The sequence below is a fragment of the Amborella trichopoda genome, chromosome 10 (genome assembly GCF_054954075.1).
Source record: "Amborella trichopoda isolate Santa Cruz 75 chromosome 10, AtrichopodaSantaCruz75HAP2 v2.0, whole genome shotgun sequence".
NCBI lineage: Eukaryota > Viridiplantae > Streptophyta > Magnoliopsida > Amborellales > Amborellaceae > Amborella > Amborella trichopoda.
The window spans coordinates 39807436-39831483 of record NC_142345.1 but is presented as its reverse complement, the minus strand read 5'-3'; the positions used below and the strand labels follow the sequence as shown (position 1 = coordinate 39831483).

Here is a 24048-nt window from a genome sequence, read left to right as displayed (position 1 = left end):
ATCTCATCGTAATGCGACTGAAGTGTACATTCCAAATTATGTTGGAGACCCTTGTTAACCCCAAATTTTAATTTAAAATGACAATCTTTTGATCCAAATGAAAAATCTCAAAAAATAATAAATAAATATACAAACACATCATGAAAAGCAGTTTTAAATATCATAAATTTGATGAGATGAATAGATCCGAGTTTCATGGAGTTTTTTTACCCATATTTTTATAGATGGGCTTATCATGATCAGATTAACAATTTTGCTAGTAAGAACTTGATTTGAAGTTCTTAAAGACCTAGATCTCAATATCCACTACAAACAATAGTTCAGATCATAGTTAGCACGTTATTTATTAAAATATTATTTTTTCAAAAACCTTTGATTTTTTTTGTAAATCAATTAAGAACTCCAATTTTTCCAAAAGTTCTTCAAATATCGCTTTCTTTTTTATGGAACCAATATAAGCACCAATTTTATTGCATTTCAAAGAACATTCATATTAATCAAATTAAATCAAGAATCTTGATTTGACAAAGATAAATTATATTTATATATAAAAAAATCACTAACTTATTCCCCATTCTCAAAATAGTTATTTGCCCCAATTAACAATGTTAAAAAAGAAAATTTAATTTTGAATTTGTAAAGGCCTAGATAAGAGATAGTCGAGATTCATTTATGGAGAGCACTCATATTGACCATATCTATGGTGAAAATTGTATTTTATTTATTTTTGCATTGATTATTGAGAAGAAAAAAGTGTTTGCAAACTTTAGGACCATACAAATGCCACAAACATGATTTTCTAAAAATATGGTTTTATTTTATTACAATGACACGGTGATATGAAATCATTCCTCCAATACATATTCTATATTCCGTATGTGTGCTCTGAATTTTTGCCTCCGACATTTAGAGCAAAATAATTTAATATCATTTTATGGTCTGTATTTTCCCCAATTGATTCACTATTGGAGATCGAAACCCCAAAGGTAGTATAATATAGTTTCCCAATGATTTGACATTCCATATCCTAAAGATAAAAAAAAAAAAAAAAAAAAACGTTCAACTAAAAAGTTTAAAAGATAAAAATTACACATGAGAGTGTGCCCCTAAATTTCTATATCAGTTAGATACGTGCTTCGAAATAATGTCAATTTTTTTTCAAATCGCCCAATAATTAAAGATAATTTGATAATGTTAACCCAAAGATGCCTTGACCGAATGATAATTTGAGGCAAAATTACTCCTGGCTTCCGAACACCAACCAAGGGTAATTTGAAATCTTTTGAATATTCTTTTTTTAGGGCATCATCCTCATCATCATATCATTTTCCCAATTATTTGAAATCTACACGAATCCAAACTACCATTTTGCTCTATTACAAGTCATACATTTGAAACCATAAATCCTCATATCTTTTTGAATTACTTTTAACCACGTCTTATTGGGCTTACCTCTTATCATTTTCTGTCCTTCCACTTAAACTAACTCGCACCTAATCGATGTACTTGATCGGTGCCACAAGTGACCGAACCACCTAAATCTACTCTCTCATCTTATCGCCTATTGGTGCGATACCTAAATTCTCTCAAATTGATTCATATAAAAATGTAAAAACAACATGCTCAAAGTGTAATTTGTGAACTTTTAACGCCTTGGGTGATATTGTATTTTCCCAATAGATTCCCTCCTACAAGGAATGCATCACTTCCACCGTCTATTTCCACTTAGATGAACGTTAGTTCAACCGACCAAACAAACAAACTTATAAATATATGAGAACCAGGAAACAATCTTATTCAGAGTTTCAGACCACCAATATCATTTTTATTCAGCTTATGAAGAATTCCTCAATTTAAATATACAAAAACCTCGAAATTTTCTTTTGAATCTCAAAAAGCCCTCCTCATGGATGGATCCAATGCAATTGAAAAATACTTCAGGTCCACAACTCGGGCATTCGCGGTCGGGAAAAAAGATAATTAAAAGGAAATAGAAAGAGAACAGGACCCAAAAAAAAATATTATGGTACATCTTCCAAGAGGCTTAACCCATTAAAAAGAAAACCTCTTGCTCAAACTCTTGTATCAACTCCAATTTGTGCGAAACATGAAAATGCTGATACCTCCTATTGCCAATGCCAATAGCAAAGGGCTCCCAACTAATCCAGCATTACTCAATCTGCTAAAACCATCCGATCTGCTTGGACGAGAAGCTTTTCGCGCAATATTTTCATGGACAAGGCTACTGAGATTGTCTAACTGGTGCATAATCTGGCGTTGGCTACGTGCCATTGCTGTGATCTGAAACAAGCAAAGGATTGTGGATCGACAAATTTTTTTAACATAAAGTAAATGAAAACAAGGGAAAGAATATCCATCGTGTACCTCATCCACTAATGAAAATTCCCTTGATAATTGGTTTGATGAAGAAGATGTGTGGAGTAAAGATCCGGTCATGTTGCCATTGCCATATCCTGAACTGTAGAAAGATGGCGGTGCAGAGCCATTGCAGATCTCGGTTTGTAAAGCCAAGTTCTGTTGGCTCCCTAAGGATTTGGTGACAGTTAACTTTGAACTGAGTTCTTCGATTCGAGATGTAAACTCATCAAGCCGCTCATGTAAGGTGGATATCTGCTCTGACAGTTGAGTCATAACTCCCTGAAATGAATTGGAAGAAGATCAATCCAGCTGTACTAACAAACCTGCAAAGTTACTCCCAAAGCACTGAAAAATAGAGCCTTATTCTTTTGGAAATCAAGGAAAACTATATTTTTGAAGTAAAAATTGTTGAAACCTCACAGAAATTTTCAGATAAATATATTTTACATAATGGTTATCAAGATATTTTTTACCCCATCTTTTTGAAAGACTCAGCTAATAGAAATTTTAAGTCAGAAAAAGTATGGAAAATAGGAAATATCCAATCTTCCAAAAACTTTCAAGTTTCTTTTCCATTTCTACTGTCACACTTTTTTATCTTTGATGCCCCATAGATTTCATGTGAAAATGTCCAAAGAAAAAGCAGACTTTTGGAAACCCATGGAATTACTTTGCATGGTAGTCCCAAAGAGTGAACTTCTTGACTATCACCTCAGCCTAAAAAAGTAAAAAGTCACTAGCATTTAATTTTAGAAGAACTAGATGTTCACATGAGAAGAGAATCCTGAACCAGAGAGTAAGTTCCTCAACCAGGGAGGAAGTTAACATACAAATTTTCAGTTGAGAGTAGCCGAAATGAAGATGACTTACCAGAAAGGTGGCAACTGAGTTTGCATTTAAAAGAATAAGCATAGAATTCCACCTTTCTGGTAAGGTGGCAACTTGGGCTTGTCATAAAAAAATGTGAAATATTCTTTCAGTTATTGGCTCTTTTAAATTTTGAGTTTTTATTTCTGCTCTGATGATAACGATGATGACTTCCGATCTCCCACCTCCGCATGGGGTTTTTAAGAGGGATAAATGACTAATTTACCACTCTTTCTATTAAAATGGATTAGAATACGAACTTGGTATCTCTCTCTACATGAGCCTACAAAACTAAAGCTCCCTCTCAAAAGTAAATCTCTCTCCCTCTCTCTATCTCTGTGCATCAAACCCTAGTCTCTCACGCTCTCTGCATTAAACCCTAGTCTCTCAATGACTCATCTTCAAAACTCAAAAAATTGATCATGCATACTTAAAACACAACCAAATGGGGAAAAGGAAAGAGGTTACAGGTTGGTTTCAAGCATAAGATTGATCATGCGTACTTAAAACACAGAGAAACAAGCTTCTTTAAGGAATCATTAGAGGACCAGATAAATAGTACCTTTGCAGACTTAGGGCACTAAGACAAGGGAGTGAAGATGAGGCTTTACGCCATTGAGAACTTATGGAAGAGAGATTCAAACCACCAAGACTGAGCTCCTCTTAGTTATTGAGGCTTTGAATCAGAGTTTAGAGGTCCATGTTCACATGCTTTAATAAGTTCGAAGAGAAGAATGCAACAAAGAGGTTGAGAGGTCAATATGAACCAGCGAGGTCAATCATGAAATTTCCTTCAGGATTTCACCCCAAAAACCAGAATTGGAGAGGTTTAGATAAACTAAAATTGTCAGCTGAGGGAGGTACAAAAGACAGAGAAGCTATTTAAGCTTAGACCAAGGTTTTAAGGTGTGTTAAATTGAAGAGAGAGAAATTATCAGAAATTGGCAATTGTCATGAGCTGCTCAGGTTAAGTTTTTGGACAAAAGCAGTGAGACTGTTGCAGGTGATGCCTTCCCATTTGCAACAATATGAGTTGGGTATCCATGACTGAAGCCTTAGAGGAGTGGAAATTAACCTTTTTTTGAAATGGAGACGTACAATGTTCTAAGTGCTTGGGCTTGGGGTTGGGATCTAACTAGAGAGAGAATGAAGAAGCACAAGGGCCATCTCAGGGAGGATAGTTGATTCATTGGAAGCCACGGAGTGATTGAGCCCACTAGGAACATTGAGGGAAGGTTGTTTTGAGAGAGAGAGAGATGCAATTTCCTACCTTTGGGAAGTTGGAAATGGTTCCGTTTGAGTCTTGAGATAGAGGTGGTATGGGAATCTGGTCTACCCATGGCCACTGATTTGGCACGGTGGGAGTGTGAGGAAAATTGGAAGAGAAAATAGTTGGAAACTTGGAATGTAAAAATGAAGAGTACAGTACTAGAGGGAGGGAGAGAGAGAGAGAGAGGGTTTTGAGTTTAGACTTTTAAAAGAGAGGGACCTGACTTTAAGGAAAAAGGACCAAAAAACCACAACTAGCCTCTTTTAATGGAAGCCAATTTGCAACTACCCAAAAAAAAAAAGCAAATTTACCCCTCCAAAAACCCTACTTGGAGATGGGGGTGTCAAAGTTAAAAACTAAAATTTCAGAGGGCCAATGTCTTTCCATAAAACATCTTATATGTTTTTCTCTTCAAAATCCCTTAAAAAAATGATAAAATAGAATATAGTACGATTTCAATTTCCTTTCCTAAAATTTCAAATATTTTTAAATAGAAATTAATTATTTAACAAAAGAGATAATATTCATATTTAACATTTTTTTGAAAAAGTTATCATACATGAGAAATTTATCGAAGAACGTTGAAAATCCTTATTTCATTATGGTAAAATTCGTCAAAAAAAATTAATTGTATATATGCAAGTTTACAATTAATTTCATGAATTGGCGCTTCATACAACGCATGCGCCATTCATGTGTGTAACGAAGTGAAAATACTTTTTCTTCTAAACATAAGTTTTGAGAAGAAAGGAAGGCTCTGGAACTTGCCTGATTTGCAACTGCTGATGCAGGTGATTGAGGAGTTCTTGATTCAAACCTTTTATTGCTGACTTGGAGTTTAGTTAGATTGGAAAGATTCTTATCACGTTGAGTTGAATAGGAGTGCGACATACCACTGTAAAGACATAATCAATATATGTTTACTACATAGTCCTAGGGGCAGGGGGACGGGAGGCGGGGGGAGAGAGAGAGAGAGAGAGAGAGAGAGAGATGAATCCATAATAGTTGGTTCAAGATTCATAATTAGGTTGGCTTGAACCTCTTAAGATGCTTGGTTCTCATAGCCACTCGATCTGCAGAGGCTCGGGAAAGTGCTTCTTTGGGGCTTGAAGCCATATCATCGTTGATACTTAGCTTTGTCTTCAGATCATCTGGCAATGCCTGAGGTTCAAACAAGGTCAGTTTAGACACAATACATGATATCTACAGTACCAACAAAAAAGATAATCATGAATTCAGTTTACAAAATATGAACACCAGGAAGAGATCACCCAATACCATGACTTCATTAATGAGCTTTTCAAGCTGAATCTGCTCTATGTAGGTGCGTGCAATATATGATCCATCCAGCCCTAATCGATGTGCTACATCTTTTACAACTACACGATCTCTTCCTTGCACCTTTTGCCAGATTCAAAAAATGAAAAAATAAACATTGCCTGTGAGAAATGATTGCTTTATATATCAGTTAAATGCCTGCTATAATGTAATTAAGCATAATACAACCAAAGATATGTGGGCATCCAAAAGTAGTGACAAGTAAAAAGGGAGGAAGCCTTGGTGCTTCTATTGCTAAGATGGTAATCAATTTATCATTGCACTGATTCGGACACTTTCCAAAGAAGATTTCAAGATGGATTTGACTATTTACAAATGTAACTTGAAAAATCAATTGATTTATTAGCCAGTATTGGAAAACTCAGAACTCAGTGGCCCACTCATTCATTGCCCAAACTGAATTAACTTGCTGAGTCAAGCAGTCAACTTGGAAAAACCTGACGAGTTTTTCACATTCGCATCAAAACTTTTCTAAGAACAAAGGGGCAACGATGGGAATCGAGCCCAACTTGTCAGCCACATCATCCCCCTATGCCACTACATCTGAACAGAACATCAAACAACCAAATAAACAAGAAAATTATATTTAATGAATAAAACTCGAGACATATCCTGAGTTTCAATTATAAAACTCACCAAATGAAGGAGCTGAGTTAAATTGGCAAGATTTTCCATCTCAGAAGTTGAAATAAATTTTATTAATTGCAGAGCAGTGCCCAGAGTATTGGATGAGGAAACTTGTCATTGCAAGAATAAATGGTTAAGACATCATGGTCGGCTGGTTACAACAAGCTCGTTAGCTTGTTAATGAACAGTGTGATTGTGCATGCTTCAGGCTGACTTGTTTGCCTTACTTTCACCTATTGAGGTTGACTGTTATTCACTCAATTGGTTCTCTCTCGTGGTCTATCCCTCGTCTCTCTTCCCAGAGGTTGTGCTTAACCACCACAAGCCTGGTGTAGGACCATAAATGATAGTCCCAGTGGGATGAAGTAATCCTCTTCAATTCTACTCATGAAACAGGCGGCAGAAATTTCCCAAGGACATGCAACAAAGGTCAAGATGCCTACTCGGAAACAATGAGAAATTTAAGGGTAAATAAAAAGAAAACAGAAACATATCATCTATCCCAGATTCTATGGTCAGAGGCAGAATTACAAGCTACATGATATAGCCATGCCCTCTAAAGCAGTAAACATTTTTAAGTTTTTCAACCATCCTCCTCTCTTAGTTGAATAATATAAAGAGACAAATAAGTATGATTAAGTTTAACGTAAAACTCTAGACTTCTACCAAGTTTCATTTATAAAACTCGCCTAACGAACAAGTTGAGCTAACTTGGGCAAGTTTTTCCATCTCAAAAGTTGAACAAGTTTTTTTAATTGCACATTGGATGGGGAAGGTTGTTAATAAATGGTTAAGACAGAAGGCATCATGGGGGCTGGTTAAGATAAGCTCATTAGCTTGGTTAATGAGCAGCTCAGTAGCATGATTGTGCATGCTTCAGGCTGACTTGTTTGCCTGGCTTTCATCTATTGAGGTTGACTGTTATTCACTCAATTGGCAGTCTATCCCTCTTCTCTCTCATGGTCTATCCCTTTTCTCTCTCTTTCTTCCTGGAAGTTGTGCTTAACCACCACAAGCCCAGTGTAGGGCCTTAAATGAGAGTCGACAGTGGGATGAATTAATCCTCTTCCATTCTACTCATGAAATGGGTGGCAGAAATTTCCCAAGGACATCCAACAAAGGTCAACATATATACTTGAAAACAATGAGAATAAAAAAGAAAAAAAAAATGAATAGCTAACGTATCATCTATCCCAGATCCTATGGTCAGAAGCAGAAATACAAGCCACATGATATGGTCAAACCCTCCAAAGCAGTAAACATCTTTTAAGTTTTTCAACTATCCTCCTTGCATAGTTGAATAATACAAAGAAACAAATAAGTATGATGTTTGAAAATTCAGAATGTAGATATGTATAAGAATAGTGCACAACCATAGAAAGAAATCACATCATTATTATCTATACTTTACTAAAAAGGATACTTACGGCAACTAAAAATATGAAGAAATAAGATTTGAACAAGATGCTGGAATAAATACCTGAACGTAATGGCGATTCAGCTGCTCTAACCAATCTATTTTGATACATGCTCTATCATCAATGAAAACATGACTGCTTCTTTTTAAAATGGTTGCAATGGTATAACCCAAGGCCATAAGTCCACCAAGAAGACGCACACTGACTTCAAATGTGATTCTTGGGGAAATAATGAATGGACTGTCTGTAACCCATTCCTGAAATAAATGAAAAAATGGATGAGCTCACAAGTTATGCATGTAATTGGATCAAAGATTTCAGACATGCCAAGAAACAATTAAGAGGTCAATCAGTGCACTAGAGACTGGCATGGCAGCCAGATACATAATTGCTCAAAGGTAGTCCAGGCTCTAGACCATAGAGCATTTTGTAAATACTTGCTTCGTAGTCGGATACCAATCAACCAAATGTTCTTTAAAACATAAAATTCAAATATAAGAGAACCAATAAATTACTCAACAAATAAAAGCAGCATAAAAGATTCAACATTCGTAGCCCATCAATAGCTAAATGCCTATGCGTGGAAGTCGTGTACTTCAATTTTAGTTATTCATACTGTTCATCATACACCAATTAAGACTAGAAGAAAATAATGTGCCATTTATGCAGATAATACATGCTGGTGATAGTAAAATTTCACACACCTACTAGTTCATAGAAACCAATGAACAACCAAACAATAATTCGTTAACTCATTTTTCATTATCATAACAATTTCAAGCCACATTTGCATTATTATCGAAGATAATACTCTCAGACGAAGAAAAACCTAGGACCGAGTTCACTGGCCTTCTCCATCCTTCGTATTTGATAGTAGACAACTAGAAATAATTCCAGAGGGGCGGATTCCATAAATCCCATTACTAGAATAAAACCTAGATCCACAAAAGTTACAATGAGATATAATGAAAACTCAACATTTTCTAAAAAGATGATAGTGTTTTTGAGGCTTCAAGTAACCCTCTAGAGACCACTTCATTCCAGTAGTCAAACGGCACATTATTTAGCCTCAACCTATGGGCTTGCACAATAGAATTTTTCAAGCGTAATATATATCTCCTGATCCTGTATCCAGAGTTGAGGAATTCCTATCCGTGTAGCCACCCCTAAAACATCTTTTCCATCAGACTAACTCTAAATACCCTCACATTTCCAAACTTACATAACATATCTATCCTCATCCCAAACTTAAACACAAGGTTAGTGCCCAACATCCTCCAAGCAAACCATAAACCATAAACTTGCTGGTAAAGGAAAACATTATTTAAAACTACACCTGGCAAGGGGCTTGGCCGATGTGGCCCAAGCCCTGCCAGAGACCCTAGATGTTTGGCTCAGGCCCAGAGAGGATAAAGGGCCTTGGCCTGGCCCTTCTGGTGGCTAGATGGCATGACCTGGCCTTCTTATTGGTTTAGGCTGGGCCGGGCCAACTGATCCCAATTTTTTTTAGGGTATTGTAATAATCATCATCATCATCCAAGCCTTGTCCCAATTTATTTGGGGTCGGCTTCTAGGGTACTAAAAAATACATGAAAATGTAAAATGTCGGTAGAAAGGGACTCGAACTCAAGAAATAGTGACTAGCATGAATATAAACTAAGCGATAAAGCCAAATCCATTCGTTGTGTAGTGTTTTATTGAAAAAATATAGTGTTTTATTGAAAAAATATTCAATAGATTTAAAGTTCCACACATGGATGCATTATAATGTATTCCTCTCTCCTACAAATAACTTTTGATCTCTCTCTCTCTCTCTCTCTCTCTCTCTCTCTCTCTCTCTCTGCCACTCTCTCTCTCAACCAATAAACCAAAACTCTCTCTCTCTCTCTTAATCTCTAACCTGCAAACCTCTCTCTCTATCTCTCTCCCTCTCCCCCCCCCAAAAAAAAATACACACACACACACACACACACAAAAAGAAAAAACAAAGCCAACCGTACTACTACTCTCTTTACAATGTCAACTATATTACTCTCCCTCCCCTATGCAATGTCAAACCTACTACTCTCTCTACACACAAACCTGCGCTGTTTTTCTCTTCCCCGAAGGCTCTCTCTCTCAATAATCATTGTACTAATCTCTCTTTAAGAAAACCCGAATTGTTACTCTCTCTCTACACAAAGCCAAACCTACTAGTAGAGAGAGATGTTCATGGGTTAGAGGGAAGAGAGAGAGAGGGTTGTGGGTGAGTGAGAAAGAGCTATTATTGTGGCAAGGGGGGAGAGCTACATTCAATGGATATGGGTGTGGAGCGTTAACATGGGTACGAAGAGTTGGATTCTTCGGCAACACAAAAATGCAAGAATCCAGAGCACATAATAGCCATACAAGAATTGATGGAAAATCAAAGAATCTGGCAAAGTTAGTGAAAAAATCACAGATATTTGACTGTCGTACAGCCCGACGATACTTTTTTGAAACAATAGATGTAGAGGATACTAGTTTTTACGAACTCGAGGTTTGAGATGTGTAGCCGTTCTTTATGCCTAGGGTTTAAATAAAAAAAAATATACAGGAAATAAATTTCGAAGTATAATATTATATTACAAGTTTCTTTTGGGAGAAGAATCATGTCAAATTCCACGTGTATGTGTTTATCAGGAATTCTTTCTTTAGGATTCTTTGGAACGGAGAATCCAGCCTTGTCCATGCCCATGCACATGCCCAGTGTCTAGCTGTGTTTGACACATGCAGGAGCCTAGGGTGAATAATACATGCAACATAGAGAGAGAGAGAGAGAGAGAGAGAGAGAGAGAAAACAAGTTTTAAATATATTATCTTTTCAATGGTTTATGAAATAGAGGTACATATGGAAAATCATATCCATTATATATTTTAAAAGTAAAATAATTTACAACTAATAGGTTGGCGCTTTAGTGTTTAGTGTCATGCACATTAATTAGGATTAATCAAGTTCAAACCCCGTCTAACCCACTATTTAAAATACAAAAAAATAATAAAGGCACTTGCCAGGCTTTTGGGTCGCACCAGGCCATGGACCCTAGTCCAAACCCAGCCTAGATTCACAACCGGGCTTGGCCTGACGGCCAGCTTTAGAGGCCCATGAGTTGGTTTCATTAGGCCAGGCTAATGCGGTCAGGCCAGCCCATGGCCAACCCTACTTGTGACCATTAGCAAATGCTCATTTGCAAAAAATCCCATAAACCTAAAAACCATCCAATCAATATGGAGAGTAAGATGAAAAGAACACATCAAATCAAATTAATGAAGGAATAGTAACCGGTGAGGTGGGGGCCTCAGCCGACAAGGTGTGGTGGCCCTTTCATTCTCCATATTTTGGCCAATTGAGGACCCAAAAATTTGCAAATCCATTCCGTTGACCACTCTAAAAATGATTCATCTTGAATGTCATCTCAACATCAATCTAGATTGTCCATATCAACAGACAATAGATCAGTCAATTTGCACCATTTTAGGAGCTCCAAATCCGTTTTTATAGGGTGGAAATGGATTTGCAAGGGTTTGGAATGGTTTTTAGGTCCTCAATCAATCAAATATATGGATTATGAGTGAAGCCTCATGGTGTTTGCATTACTTAGAATTATGTAAGACTACTTAAAGGGAGCGTTCACACTCAACATAAAAAATAATTTTAAAAAAAGACTTTAATTACTAAACATTATTTAAAACTACTAGTTAAGTTCATATCAAAACTCAACAGACCCAAAGCCATCCAATCTAAAAGCGCATGATTTGAACTCAATAGACAACAAACACATGAATCAATTTGTTATGAGGAACAAACCTCAAACATGAGATTGTATTTCCCATCTCTATTCCGCATCCTTAGATATGATTGGCATGCTTCCGGATCTTCACCTGGTGGCAGTAGATATATATCGTAAGTCTCCTCCGTAGATTCTGTATGCGCTTCTGAAATAACTGCCTTGATTTGATCCACAATCACAGCCCTCGCTGACTACAATAAGAAGAGGCACTTAGTTGCAAAATATCATAACATTTGAGCAGGACCCATTAACCTTCAAAATATACATTCAACTGAGTAATACTCGATTGATAAAAGATGAGAGCTTAACCTTTAAAATATAAGTGGGATTCTGGAATCCTGAAAATGGGTTGAATTTGTTGGTAATTTTAATATGGGCTGTTTGAAGATCTGGTTCAATGAAAGCTTTGTACATTGGATAAACCTGCAAATAAATAGAATACATGATTATTTATAACTCATGGCTCTTGTATTAACTGGAAAAAGCAAATCTAATAGAGGAGGAGAAAAACCGTTTCTGATATCTGATGAATAATTTCTTCTGGCTCTTGCCCAGCACGGTGTATGTCTCTTAAAACCCTTTTTACAAGATCGAAATGTACCCCACCTGTCACTGATACCCGAAGATCAAGCACAGGCCTTAGCCTTTCGCTTAAAGCATAGATTCCTTCAAGAATTACAATCCGTGAACTGGGAACTTCTATTGTCCTGTCAGAATTACAAAAGAAATGGCACATAAGCACAAGAGGCTTGTAAAATTATAATAAAGTGAAGTAAGAAAAGAGTGCCTAGAAATCTCCCACAAAGCGAGACTCACTCAGGGGCTCCACAAATTTGAAATCTCAAAACAGTGCTTGGACCGGTCATTCCTACTGAATGAATTTTTTACCCCGGCTCTGGTAGGACAATAAAGGTGATTTTTAGCAAAACGACTAAAAATGTATCTGGTACAGGCACTGTTTTGATATTTCAAGTTTCTGGAGCACCTGCATGATTATTGATTGTTTTTCCCAGAAGCAACTTAATGGTCAATAAAACAAGTACAACATCACTATCACTTATAAACAAAAGGTCATGAAATGTCTAACCTGTATCCAGTGCGGGTGCTTGACTTGAAATCATAAATTGGTACCTGAACAGGTTTACCCACTTTCAGACCTTGAATATTTTCAAGTAAAGTGTCGTAGTCTGTCAAACGTGGATCTGTTTAAACATAAACAAAAATGTCAGTGATATCATTTGGGAAAAATGATAAAGATAAAATATTACAACGTGATAGGCAAATCCAGATTGCATCGAGTCCAATCTCTATGCGTAGCCATGACCAACTTCATGGAAAACTTTCCTGTGATGGTCTCAGGTAGATATTTTATTTGTCACAGAACTCAAATCCCAATATGGTCTCTCTCTCTCTCTCTCTCTCTCTCTCTCTCTCTCTCTCTCTCTCTCTCTCTCTCTCTCTCTCTCTCTCTCACTCACACACACACACAAAGAGCACATATCCGGGTAGACATGACCAAAATAGTCATGCTTTGCGTGTAAATTTTCAGTTCATTTTTTTTATTGTTAGCACAGTTTCAGTTCAATAATTAAAGAGTATCACATAATAAAACTACCATGCTGTATATATATTAATTTTCTTATATCCTTCCAGATGAACATGGTCATAAACAACCTCATATTATGACAAATAATCATAATGTTTGACCATGCAGAAATGTAATAGAGGAGATTTTTTTAAATTGGCAAATATACTAGAGAAATTACAGACAATTACAGTGGGTATTGGTTGAAGGGATTGTACTAACTTGTACTCGTAGAAGAAATCAGACATACCGTCAAAGTTGCCATCAATAATGCGACTGGAATCATTGTAGTTGTCCATTGATATGACAGCAATGCTTGGCATAAAATTCAGTACTTTTTCAGTGAATACTGTCTTTCCAGCTCCAGAAGGACCAGCAACTCCAACAACTATAATCCCATCATTCTTCTGAGCCAACAATTGACATGCACGGATGACTATAAAGAAACCTTTTTCAAAGGATAGCGGTTCCGGAATTGGTACAATTTCATAGCGATCACAATCCTTTCTTTTTACCAACTGCACTTGATCTCGTAAAAGACCAGGCTTTCGTTGAGTAGGAGATTCCTCACCACCATTGTCTTGAGCCATCAAAAAACAATGTGTACTTTTTCTGCATTTAATAATATAAAAAACTCAATTTTTAAGCTCATTCCCAGCAAAAGAATACCAAAACAAGTATGCCCGTTTTAATTATCCAAAAGAACAAAAAATGAATACAGTCATTTACCACAAACTTAAGTTACAGGACGTGTGAGGAACCAAAATAACATAGACTACAAAAACATGCAAGAAAATCTTTGTAGCATAGATCATCTTGTGTGGAATAGTAACTTCAGCGGGACATATGGTAGAACAGGAATCACGTAAATTGAAAATTAAGAGACAGAGCACTATACTGGTACGAAACCTAAGATTGCTAAGATGCGTATGCAAGAAGGCCAAAGACCTGAATTAGCAGACAAACAAATAGATCCACAATTGTAGAGGACTACATATCTGCTAGGGCAATGCATCAACAATCATTAATTTGGAACGAGGCTAAAGTCCTGTCTCCTTCAAGCCATATGCTCTATCAACATTAGTGTGTTAACAATATATGTTATGTGAATTTTATGCAACATCACTTATGGATAAACCACTTCACTTAAACATGAGCTATCCATTTCAGATGAGCGTTCTCGTCAACTACATGCTAATTGCTTGTGCTTCAGCCTATGCACTTATTCAAATGCAGTCACCTTCAAAAATTCCTCTTAGAGAGTGATTTTGGACTTCAACTTCAAAGTCAATAATCACAATCACTACAATCATGAATTTAAAATAGATTTTAGATCTTTTTTTTTTTGTGGGAAACTGTTAACATACTTATGACCTTAAAATTTATACCTTAGCAATAGACTATTTTAAACTTTCTTATTGCATGTTGTTCATCTTCATTTAATTTTATGTATATTTTTTGGCTGCATGAGGGTGAGGTGCACACAACCTCATTCAGCTTAATCTTGATTTCTTAAAAAAATAAAATTCATATATTATTGTGCAACCCCTGCTGTCAAATTCGATTGTATGGTTGGGAGCCCATGAGCAAGTACTGTAGCAATATATGTTTCTCACTAACACATGCATAACACACATTCAAAGTTCATAGAGCATGAGGTTGAGGAACCTTGTTTAGGGATGCTCAAAATTATTGGTCCCCTTTTGCCAATGTTTCTGAGACACACACACACACACACATTCAAAGTTCGTTGAGCATGAAGGTCGAAAGGGGAACCTTATTTAGGGATGCTCGAAATTATTGGTCCCTTTTTGTCGATGTTTCTAAGGTATTATATCTCAAAACCTTGATCTGACATACTAATCTAACTGTCTCATGGGTAAAGATGAATCATTTAGTGGCAAAATATGAGAAAGATATGAATAAGAATTCCACATAATATCACACATGGTCGGATATAACTGAATAAATCTTGGACATTAGTGGCAGGGAAGATGTACTATTCATCCACTTTAAAAGATGATTTCTAAAGCTGAAATCCTAGCTTGTAAGAAACTGGAATGAACTTTCCCTCATGATTGGAGATTCTCATTCTTTAAAGTGGATTATCCCTTCATACTGGTGCCTATTTTATACAGCCTTCTTTGGTTCAAGTAAAATTTCATTGCTCATAGATATATGCATAGACAAAGTTGCACAAAATAGAATATAAATAAGAGCAATGAAGATGGATGCAACAAACAAAGCGCTAAAAGAAAACGGCTACTAAGGAACTCACACAAAATGTGGAAAGGCTCAATACACAAAAGCCTCTCCAGTCATCCCTTCCTTTGCCAAGGAATCCTCTAATTACTATACAGTTTTATACATCTGATTTAATCAATAGCATAATACCAATTAAAACAAAGAGTAAGCTTGAGCAAAGTAACCTCCCAACTATTTATATAGTCGCAGACTTATTGAATGAGAAAACCCCCGGTTGCAATCCACGAGCCCCACATAAAAAGGGAGCCGCCCAAGTAGGTAATATTCCATTTCTTCTATTTGAAAGAACTAAAATATTTTTGAATAATGCTTCAATAATCTCATCTTACCTTCTAACTTCTAAAATAGTTTTGACTACTGTCAATTAGCAATTACCATGGACTCTCCTACAATAGTGGCATAAATAGAAAGCCGATCCTTTGCCAACTTAACGGACTTGAGATTAACATCACCACCAACTTCTCCATTAGTCGCTGTCATCGTCATCGTCAAAGCCATAATTGAGGTCGGCTTTTCCCATAAACTTTTCCCAATTAATTGAGGTCGGGATACACGAATTCTGATCTGCCACTCTGATACCATACAGGTCTGCCACTCTGCTACCATACAGTTCACTTATCCTTCCTCACTATATTTAGCCATATCCTTTGGGGCCAATGCACTTTTTTAGCCTACTGAACTCGCACTTCCTAAGAGGTATTGTACAACTTCTCCATGAGTATGATAAAATTTCTACGCTAAAAACTTTATACAATCAAACAGTTCACTGGTTACTAAAAATTGTATCCTTCTCTCTATCTGTTTGTATAAGTTTTTCTTTCTTCCTTTATTTTTTTTTTTTGACCAATTGTTTGACAAATAGATGAAAACCCAATTTTTATTTTAAAGATCCAATGCCCAAATACCTAATAAAAAATCACCCACATACAGCTTCAATGAAACAGTGAACCGCATACTGCACACGAACAAAGTAAGACCAAGATCTAAAAATGAATATCCAAGCAGATCTATTGGTCACGTAAAATGGTGATGAGAGAGAAAACAGTAATTAATAATAGGGGAAATAAAATACCAAAAATAAAAATAAGGGTCATGAAGGGCACTGATCATCACACTGACCTTAATTGTTTGTGCGCAGATGGGGGAGACCCAGCTTCTTGTGAAGCTCTGGTTTTTTAGAAGGAAAAGGAGACGACCCTCTGATGAGTGGTGGGTTCTTTGCTAGGACAGGATTGGTGGGTGATTGCGTAAAGAGAGAGAAAGTGCAGTCTTCTGATAAATTTAGAAAGAGAGAGATTGCAGTCTTCTGATAAATTTAGAAAGAGAGAAAGATTGCAGTCTTCTGATAAATTTAGACAGAGAGAGAGAGAGAGGTTAGCAACTCGTCAAAAAAATAATTGGTTTTGATTGTTTGAGAACTGTCGGGACTTAGATTTCGCTGAGAAGCTCTTCTTTGGAGAGAAACAGAATGGAGAATCTTCGATTTCTCACTAGAAGAAATAAAAAAAAAAGGATACCCACAATAATTTTGTTAAGGTTTCTCTCTCTAAAAAGGTGATGTTTCTCAAACAAAAAAGGAAACCCACAATAATGTTGTTAAGGTTTCTCACTCTAAAATGGTAATGTTTCTCTCTCTAATTCCAAAGCCCTCTCTCTCCTTCCTTTATACACGTACATCCTTTTGTTCAGGTTTCTCTCTCTAAAACAGTTAATGTTTCTCTCTCTTGCTCCGAATCCCTTCCCCCTTCCCTTCTACACGTACGATATATCTCGCAAAAGTCTCGAGCGATCAAAGTGAAACTAAATCGTAACTAAATATAAAACTTACGGACTAGACATATATATGAGGGAAAAATATTTTGTAAAGCCGAGGCTCTAAACAATCAATTTAGAGCACACCTCAAGAAATTCATAAAAAGAGGTCGTTTTGATGCCCAAATATCCTCAAATTGATCATCTCGGCCTCGATATGCATGGACATGAAAAAAATATATATATTTCAAGTTTTGAGAATAGTGCATCTTGTAATGCATTTTTTGACCGTTAATTTTTAGGATTTTCAAGTTTTTATAGATCTGCTCGATCTATCCTGTCTTTTAAATTTTAAATTTTATAATTAGATAATATATTTTAAGGTTATCATAAAGATTTCCAATATTAAAATTATATTTATTGATACTATTCAAAAGTGTGTTTTACTTTGATTGTTTAGAGCCTCAGCTCTATAAACTGCACCCATATATAATAATTTAATGGATGAGGCTTCTAAATGGCCAAGGTTTTTTTTTATATGCATCGTTTTGAATGGCAATATGGCTAATGCTTTGTAGAAACAAAATAAAACCTCACTTCAAATCATTGTTCAAAAAGTACAATAAAAATCTCTACAATGGCTTTAAAATCAATTTTCAAAACCAACAATATAATCTGAAACTAAAAGAATTGTACTTTTATGGATATGTAAATATTTATTTCTAAGGCAAAATTAACGGTCTAAGTAATTTGTTATACTGATTAATGATCTTATAGGACCCTCTCTCACCCATGTTTGTAAGAATCCAAATGATCATCGTTAAAATTGATACGGATCTCTGTAAAAGTTATCACATAGGTGGGGGACTTGATTTATCTATAGATCCGTGCCAAATTTAATTGTGATCATTTGGATCTTATACGCAAAGGTGAGAAGATCCTATATGATTATTTCTCTTTTATAATATATATTGTTTTTACAGTTTGAAATGGTAATAATTTTTACATTTATAATGTTTAATTCGAGAGGATGGATGTAAAGGTCTTTTAACACTTCACTTAACAATTTTGACCAAGTATGAGATGAGGGTTTGATAGCGCTACACCCCTACCAAACCCTTTCCCTGTAAAATAAGGATAAAGAAAGGTGAAGAGGACTATCCTTAATAGTTTTCTCTCTCCTCAAGTATTGGAATTGATCGAGACAAATAACTACTTATGAATTCAGCCGCTGTATGGTACTCCTGTGAGAGAGTGACCGAGATAAATATTAGTTTATGAATTCAGCTGGTGCATGGTACTCTTGTGAGAGTATTCTATACGCTTGCATCTTCACTCAAACAAGACCCGACTCGACTAAGTTTTACATGGGCTCGTACCAAGGTTTAGAAATTAAAAAAATAAAAAAATTATGTTAAACATTGTATAGTATACTTTTTTATTGGGTCTGGTTGACCCGTACCTGGCCCAACCTAATAGTGTCCATGCTAGCCCTAAATCCAAGTCATATGGATCTGGACCGGACCCGCCAAGGTCCACAACATGGACCCCGACCCAGATCTCGTTTGGGTCGAACTGTCGAGTCAGTAGGTCAACCACACACGATTGCCCCCCTTGCCCTTGAGAGCAACATTTTAAAACCGAAATCAGGTTCTAGATTACACACTTAATGGGCTGATTTAGATAAGTTGCATTGGACAATCTGGATTGGTTGAATTATCATTAGAGCTTTTTCTCAACTATTTGAAGTCGGCTACACGAATCTTATTCTGCTATGTTAAAGGTCATACCCTTAGTGAGGTTGTCATAGCTTTTCTCACTACTTCATATAAACCAACCCACACCTCCTAACAAATATTATATTGGATCTACGTTGCACATGGTCAAGCCACCTAAGTATATTTTTTCTCATCTTATCACCTATTAGAGTGACACTTAAGTTCTCTCAAATATATTCATTTCGAATTCTATCTCTTTTTGTATTTTCACTCATCCATCTCAACATTATTATCTCAGCTACACATATCATACGGATATGTTGTTGCTTAACTGCTAAACATTATGCTCCACAAAGCAAAGTTGGTCTTACAATGATCCAAAGAAGAAAAAAACGGAAGAATCAGTTCATTGAACCATAGATCAAAATTTATACTATTTAAATCATCAAACAAACAGTTTTTCAAACAATTTTGTTTGATAAATCATAAATGGAAAAAGTTTATATAAGGATGCTACCTCATAATATAGAACTACAGATGCCCCTCAAAAATCCATCGAAAAATGTAGTTTTAATGTTGAAAAACCCTTTGATTGATCATCTTGACATTGAGATGTATGACTATGAAAAATAAAAAGATTTTAAGTCTTAGATACAGTGCATTTTACAACATATTATCTACACCATCCATTTTTAAGATTTTCATATGTTTATATATCTACTTGATTTTAACCATTTTTTAATTTTAAAAATTTATAATTAGATGTAAAAATAGATTTTGAGATAATCCTAAGAACATTTTACATCAAAATTATATACCATGATAAATTTTGAAGGTGCACTGTACCTCTACACCTGCGGATGCATCCGTATGCAAAACTGCACCCATCATAAATTAGAGAGAGTTGGGCATAAATCAAAATCAACTATCGCAATATGAATTAGCAGTTATTAAAAACCATACTTAAGAGCACCTTATCTTATATAAAATTTTGGGATCTACTTTAGAATCGCCATATAAATTAGTTTTAAACAAAATTTTCATTTTCATTTTTTAAACACGTAAATATAGTCATCTAAAAGTTGCATGGTCTCTCTTCACAATCTTCATACATTCTTTTTTAGGCAGAACAAGAGTTCATATGTTTTTTTTCTGGGATTGTCTACAAATAAACCATTAATCTTTTGTACATGGATATCACAATCATTCTCATTTATTAGATGACAAATTGGATGGCTTGTGGGTCATAAAATCCAAGATTTTTTTTTTTTTTTTGAAGTTTGTATCTATTCAAATGACATTTTTACAACCACCCATTTGGAAATTTAAGAGACAAAAATGATTATAACTTCAGTACAAAAGATAAAAATCTCTTTGTAGACAATCCATTTTTTTTTTTTTTCTTTTTTTGTGTTTTTCTCTTGAAGTTACGTCCCTCCCTTCAGACAAATTTAGAGCTTTTAATAGTTACTAGAAACGGCCTAAGGGAGTGAATGCTTTATATGCTCATGCACAAGCATGAGATCATTTGCTTTATTTATTTATATTTTAGAGCATGTTGGATAGACTTAAAAAGAATTAAAGAGAAAAGTAATTTGCATACTGATAAAATAATATAAAAATACGAATTTGGTCAAGTTGGATGAAAAAGACACGGAAGATCGGTTGACCAACTTTTTTTTAATTTTTTAAAATTACCTTTCAATTCAAAGATGCCCGTTTTTTTTTTTTTTATTAGTAGGAGCTCAATTTCATAACAGTCGGAAGATGGGGACCTCAGACTGCTCTTTGTTCTTTTTTTGTAGAAGAAAAGAACGATTCGAGTATGGGGACCTCGGACTGCACTCTAGACTAAGCCAAGTGGCCACTATTAAAAAAAGAAAGAACCTAAAAAGAATAATTAAAAAGTAGTGTGTGGATGGCATCTTAGTACCCAAAGGCAATTTTGTAAAATATAAAAAATCACAAGTTATCGACTTTCCACATAATTTTTTTAAAAAATTAGCTTCCTTTTTGCATCCGTACATAAATTACTCTAAAGAGAAATTCACCTTTACAATTGAAATTCAAAAACGTTCTTTATGTAAAAACTCGAAAGCTCTTAATAAGAAAGTGATGGCCCCGGAGACTAGACTCTCCCTCTCTCTACGTTGAAGTGACGGCCGATTCCTTATGAAGATGGAAAGCTCCACTCCCACAAAATGCAAAGAAGAAAAAGAGAGCATATGCTTGAAAAGAGGATGTCAAATAAAGATATATTTATGATTTTTTTTGGATAATTCTATGGAAGGATATGCCCTATTATTGTTTTTTAAATAGATTAGGAGTTAGTTTTTCGAAAGTATTAGTCAAGTAATGCTAGTGGAGGGAATGGAAACCACAACGTAATGATTAGGGTGTGGGGTGCTATCGTCACGACCCCAATCCCTTTTCCATATTCATGAATTTCATAGTCAACTTGATGAGCTTTGACAAACATTTGGAAACTTTGGAACTGATATCAAGGAAAGTGGATGATCAATGACAAACTATAAAAAATGGAGTGAAAATAAGTTTACTATAGATCAGTATTTAAAAAATCAGATTGATCGACCAAACTGGTATTCTAAGAATTCAGTTGGAATCAGGGAAGCAATGATCTGGATAAGAGAGTTTGAATCCCTGAAATAAATTTCTATAAAAAATTTCCAAAATAGAAACAGAAATAAATAAATAATGAGAATAGATAAAGAGTTGAGGAAAGGGTAGGGGAGAGAGAAAGAGGGAAGAAAATTTATGTTAAGGGGCCTCTTGGGTCATCAAAAATTAATTTCTAGGATATGTTTTCCTAGGAATGAGGCATCTCTATTTATTTCTAATAATTGACACCTGAATTGGGAGAGAAATCTTCTGACCATCCTCGTTTTCGCCTCATTTTGGGAAAAAAATGTTCCAACTAAATAGGTGAAAATTTTATTCTCTGAAAATGAATTTTTTTCACCCCATTATCTCTCTATCTTCCAAACTTCACGCCCTTTCTCTCTTCCTCCCGAACCCTCAATCATCTCTCTTCTTCGAATGTTAAGGAATTGTTTTTCTAGATAGTATAAGTTTGGCCTTACAAGGATCATATTCATTGAAAGGTCAATGGCCCTCGAGAAAATGAGAAATCAAAATTTAGTTAGGGCCCGTTTAGTTTCATGGATTCAGATTTATGGGAGTCACATTTCAAAGAAAAAAATCGAAAAATCATATGGGTTTGTCAAATCTATATCAACAGTAGTTTTATGCATGCAATCTTTTTGGAATAATTCAAATAGGTGAAATATTAAACCGTTGATAGATAAGGTGTACTTTGATAGATTTTTTGTTTTATGTAGAAATGTGAGCTTATTAATAAATCTGTTTTTTAGATGGATTTTTGGACTTAATTTTTAAAGACATGTAATCTCTAACATAGAGATCATGAATATGAAAAAAATAAGTAAATTTTAAAAACTAAAAATAATAATTTTAGTAAACAAACATTTGTACTGTTAGTTTCGATTATTTTTAGATGAAACACCTACTTGCAACTATCTTTAAGATGGATGCTTTACCTTTTTTAGACTGTATATATAGTCATGCGGTCTAGCCCGCATGAAACAATTTTCCTTAGGCGATTGGACAACCAATAAATATCTGGTTGTTTACCGATGCTTAATGACGGCAAAATGTGTTGATTTCCTTGTAGGATGACCGCATATATGATTTGTACTTTATCTCTTTTGCTCGAAAGTAAAAATATTAGGATATTATAGGAGGATCGCATATATTGTTTTTTTGTTATTTATTTCATGGTTCAAAAAACATATAATTATGCGATAAAGTTATTCAATTATGAGGATAAATTCAATAATATATAAAACTATATTTATTTAAAATATTTTTTAATGATAAATATGTTTCAGTGATTAATATTAAATATCACGTGCAACGCATATGCATATTACTGGTAAGATATAAAAAAAAAAGTTTATACAAGGGTGGGGTGAGGCCCTAAATAATCAAATTAAAGCTCGTCTAGAAAACTCACTAGAAGGTATTGTTTCGATGCTCAAAAATACTTAAATTGGTAATCCCGACTTCAAGAAGTATGGATATATGTAAAAATATATTTAAAATCTTGGAAATAGTGCATCTATTAACGCATTTTCTAGACCCTTGATTTTCAAGATTTTCAAGTGTTAATAGTTTTACTCAATCCACACTGTTTTTTAAGCATTAAATTTTATAGTTAGAGATGAAAATAAATTTTTTGACCAACACAAAAATTTATGGTAGTAAAACAACATCTTTCAACGTTATTTAAAGGTGCGACTTACTTTGATTGTTTAAAGCCTACGCCTTATAAAAACCACATTAGAAGGTATTCTCTCTCTCACGTTCTGTCTCTCTGTTAGGGAGAACCAGAGCAGAGAAAGAACTAGAGAGAGAGAGGGGGCCAGTGCCCTAACCTAGAGAGAGAGAAGCAGAGCAGAGAGAGGGTGATCCAGAGCCATGAAAGAGAGAGGGCCAATGCCCTAATTGAGAGAGAAAGAGAGAGACCACCAGAGTATAGAGAGAGGGCTAGCACCTTAATCGAGAGCAAATAGTGGAAGAGAGAGGGAGGGAGATCCAGAGCCGAGAAAAAGAAATAGAGCAGAGAGAAAGATCATACCTGATGTTGAAGCATAAGCCTTCCTGGTTCTCTAGATATGGTGCATGTGAGTGAGATTGATAGATATGGATCTGGTGCAGCAGCGGTGAGGGAACGAGAGACGGATATGGTGCAGGTGAGTGAGACTGATAGAGATGGACCTGGTTCAAAGCCCAAAAATATATATATATATATATATATTCTAAACTTCACAATCTTTCACATTAAAAAAGGTCGAAGAGCGAATTGTGAAGGGTGAATTTATTAATTTTATAGTCTATTTTTTTTTTAAAAAATTACTTTTGTGGGGGCAATTTTATAAATATTACTACAAGACAAAGGGTACTCTTGGCATATTCATAA

General features: G+C 35.3%; 1 protein-coding gene across 3 annotated transcripts; it reads right to left on the bottom strand.

The window, feature by feature from the left end:
• Positions 1 to 1803: 1803 nt before the first annotated feature.
• Positions 1804 to 23842, bottom strand: LOC18434024 (inorganic pyrophosphatase TTM2). 3 transcript variants are annotated; one of them, XM_088848834.1, is made up of 12 exons: positions 23707 to 23842; positions 13544 to 13905; positions 12796 to 12910; positions 12220 to 12415; positions 12018 to 12131; positions 11726 to 11899; positions 7962 to 8156; positions 5795 to 5917; positions 5556 to 5677; positions 5281 to 5411; positions 2386 to 2654; positions 1804 to 2301 (listed from the first exon to the last, which is right to left on the bottom strand). In XM_088848834.1, the coding sequence occupies exons 2-12, from the start codon at positions 13881 to 13883 to the stop codon at positions 2086 to 2088; spliced, it is 1995 nt and encodes a 664-aa protein (XP_088704960.1). In that variant the 5' UTR covers positions 13884 to 13905; positions 23707 to 23842; the 3' UTR covers positions 1804 to 2085. The 3 variants fall into 3 exon arrangements, 2 of the variants coding, with proteins under 2 accessions (XP_088704960.1, XP_088704959.1); XM_088848833.1 differs by lacking the exon at positions 23707 to 23842 and adding an exon at positions 16678 to 17049; XR_016042072.1 differs by lacking the exons at positions 1804 to 2301; positions 2386 to 2654; positions 23707 to 23842 and adding an exon at positions 16678 to 17049 and having other exon boundaries at positions 5312 to 5411; positions 5795 to 5955.
• Between the last annotated feature and the right edge of the window lie 206 nt (positions 23843 to 24048).

Excerpts from the sequence above, each read along its gene's own strand:
- LOC18434024 (XM_088848834.1), bottom strand. The coding sequence starts at position 13,883 with ATGGCTCAAGACAATGGTGGTGAGGAATCTCCTACTCAACGAAAGCCT. Across the intron at positions 11,900-12,017 it reads ATCCCACTTATATTTTAAAG|TCAGCGAGGGCTGTGATTGT; the intron begins GTTAAGCTCTCA and ends TTCTTATTGTAG. Across the intron at positions 5,412-5,555 it reads AGAACCAAGCATCTTAAGAG|TGGTATGTCGCACTCCTATT; the intron begins GTTCAAGCCAAC and ends ATGTCTTTACAG.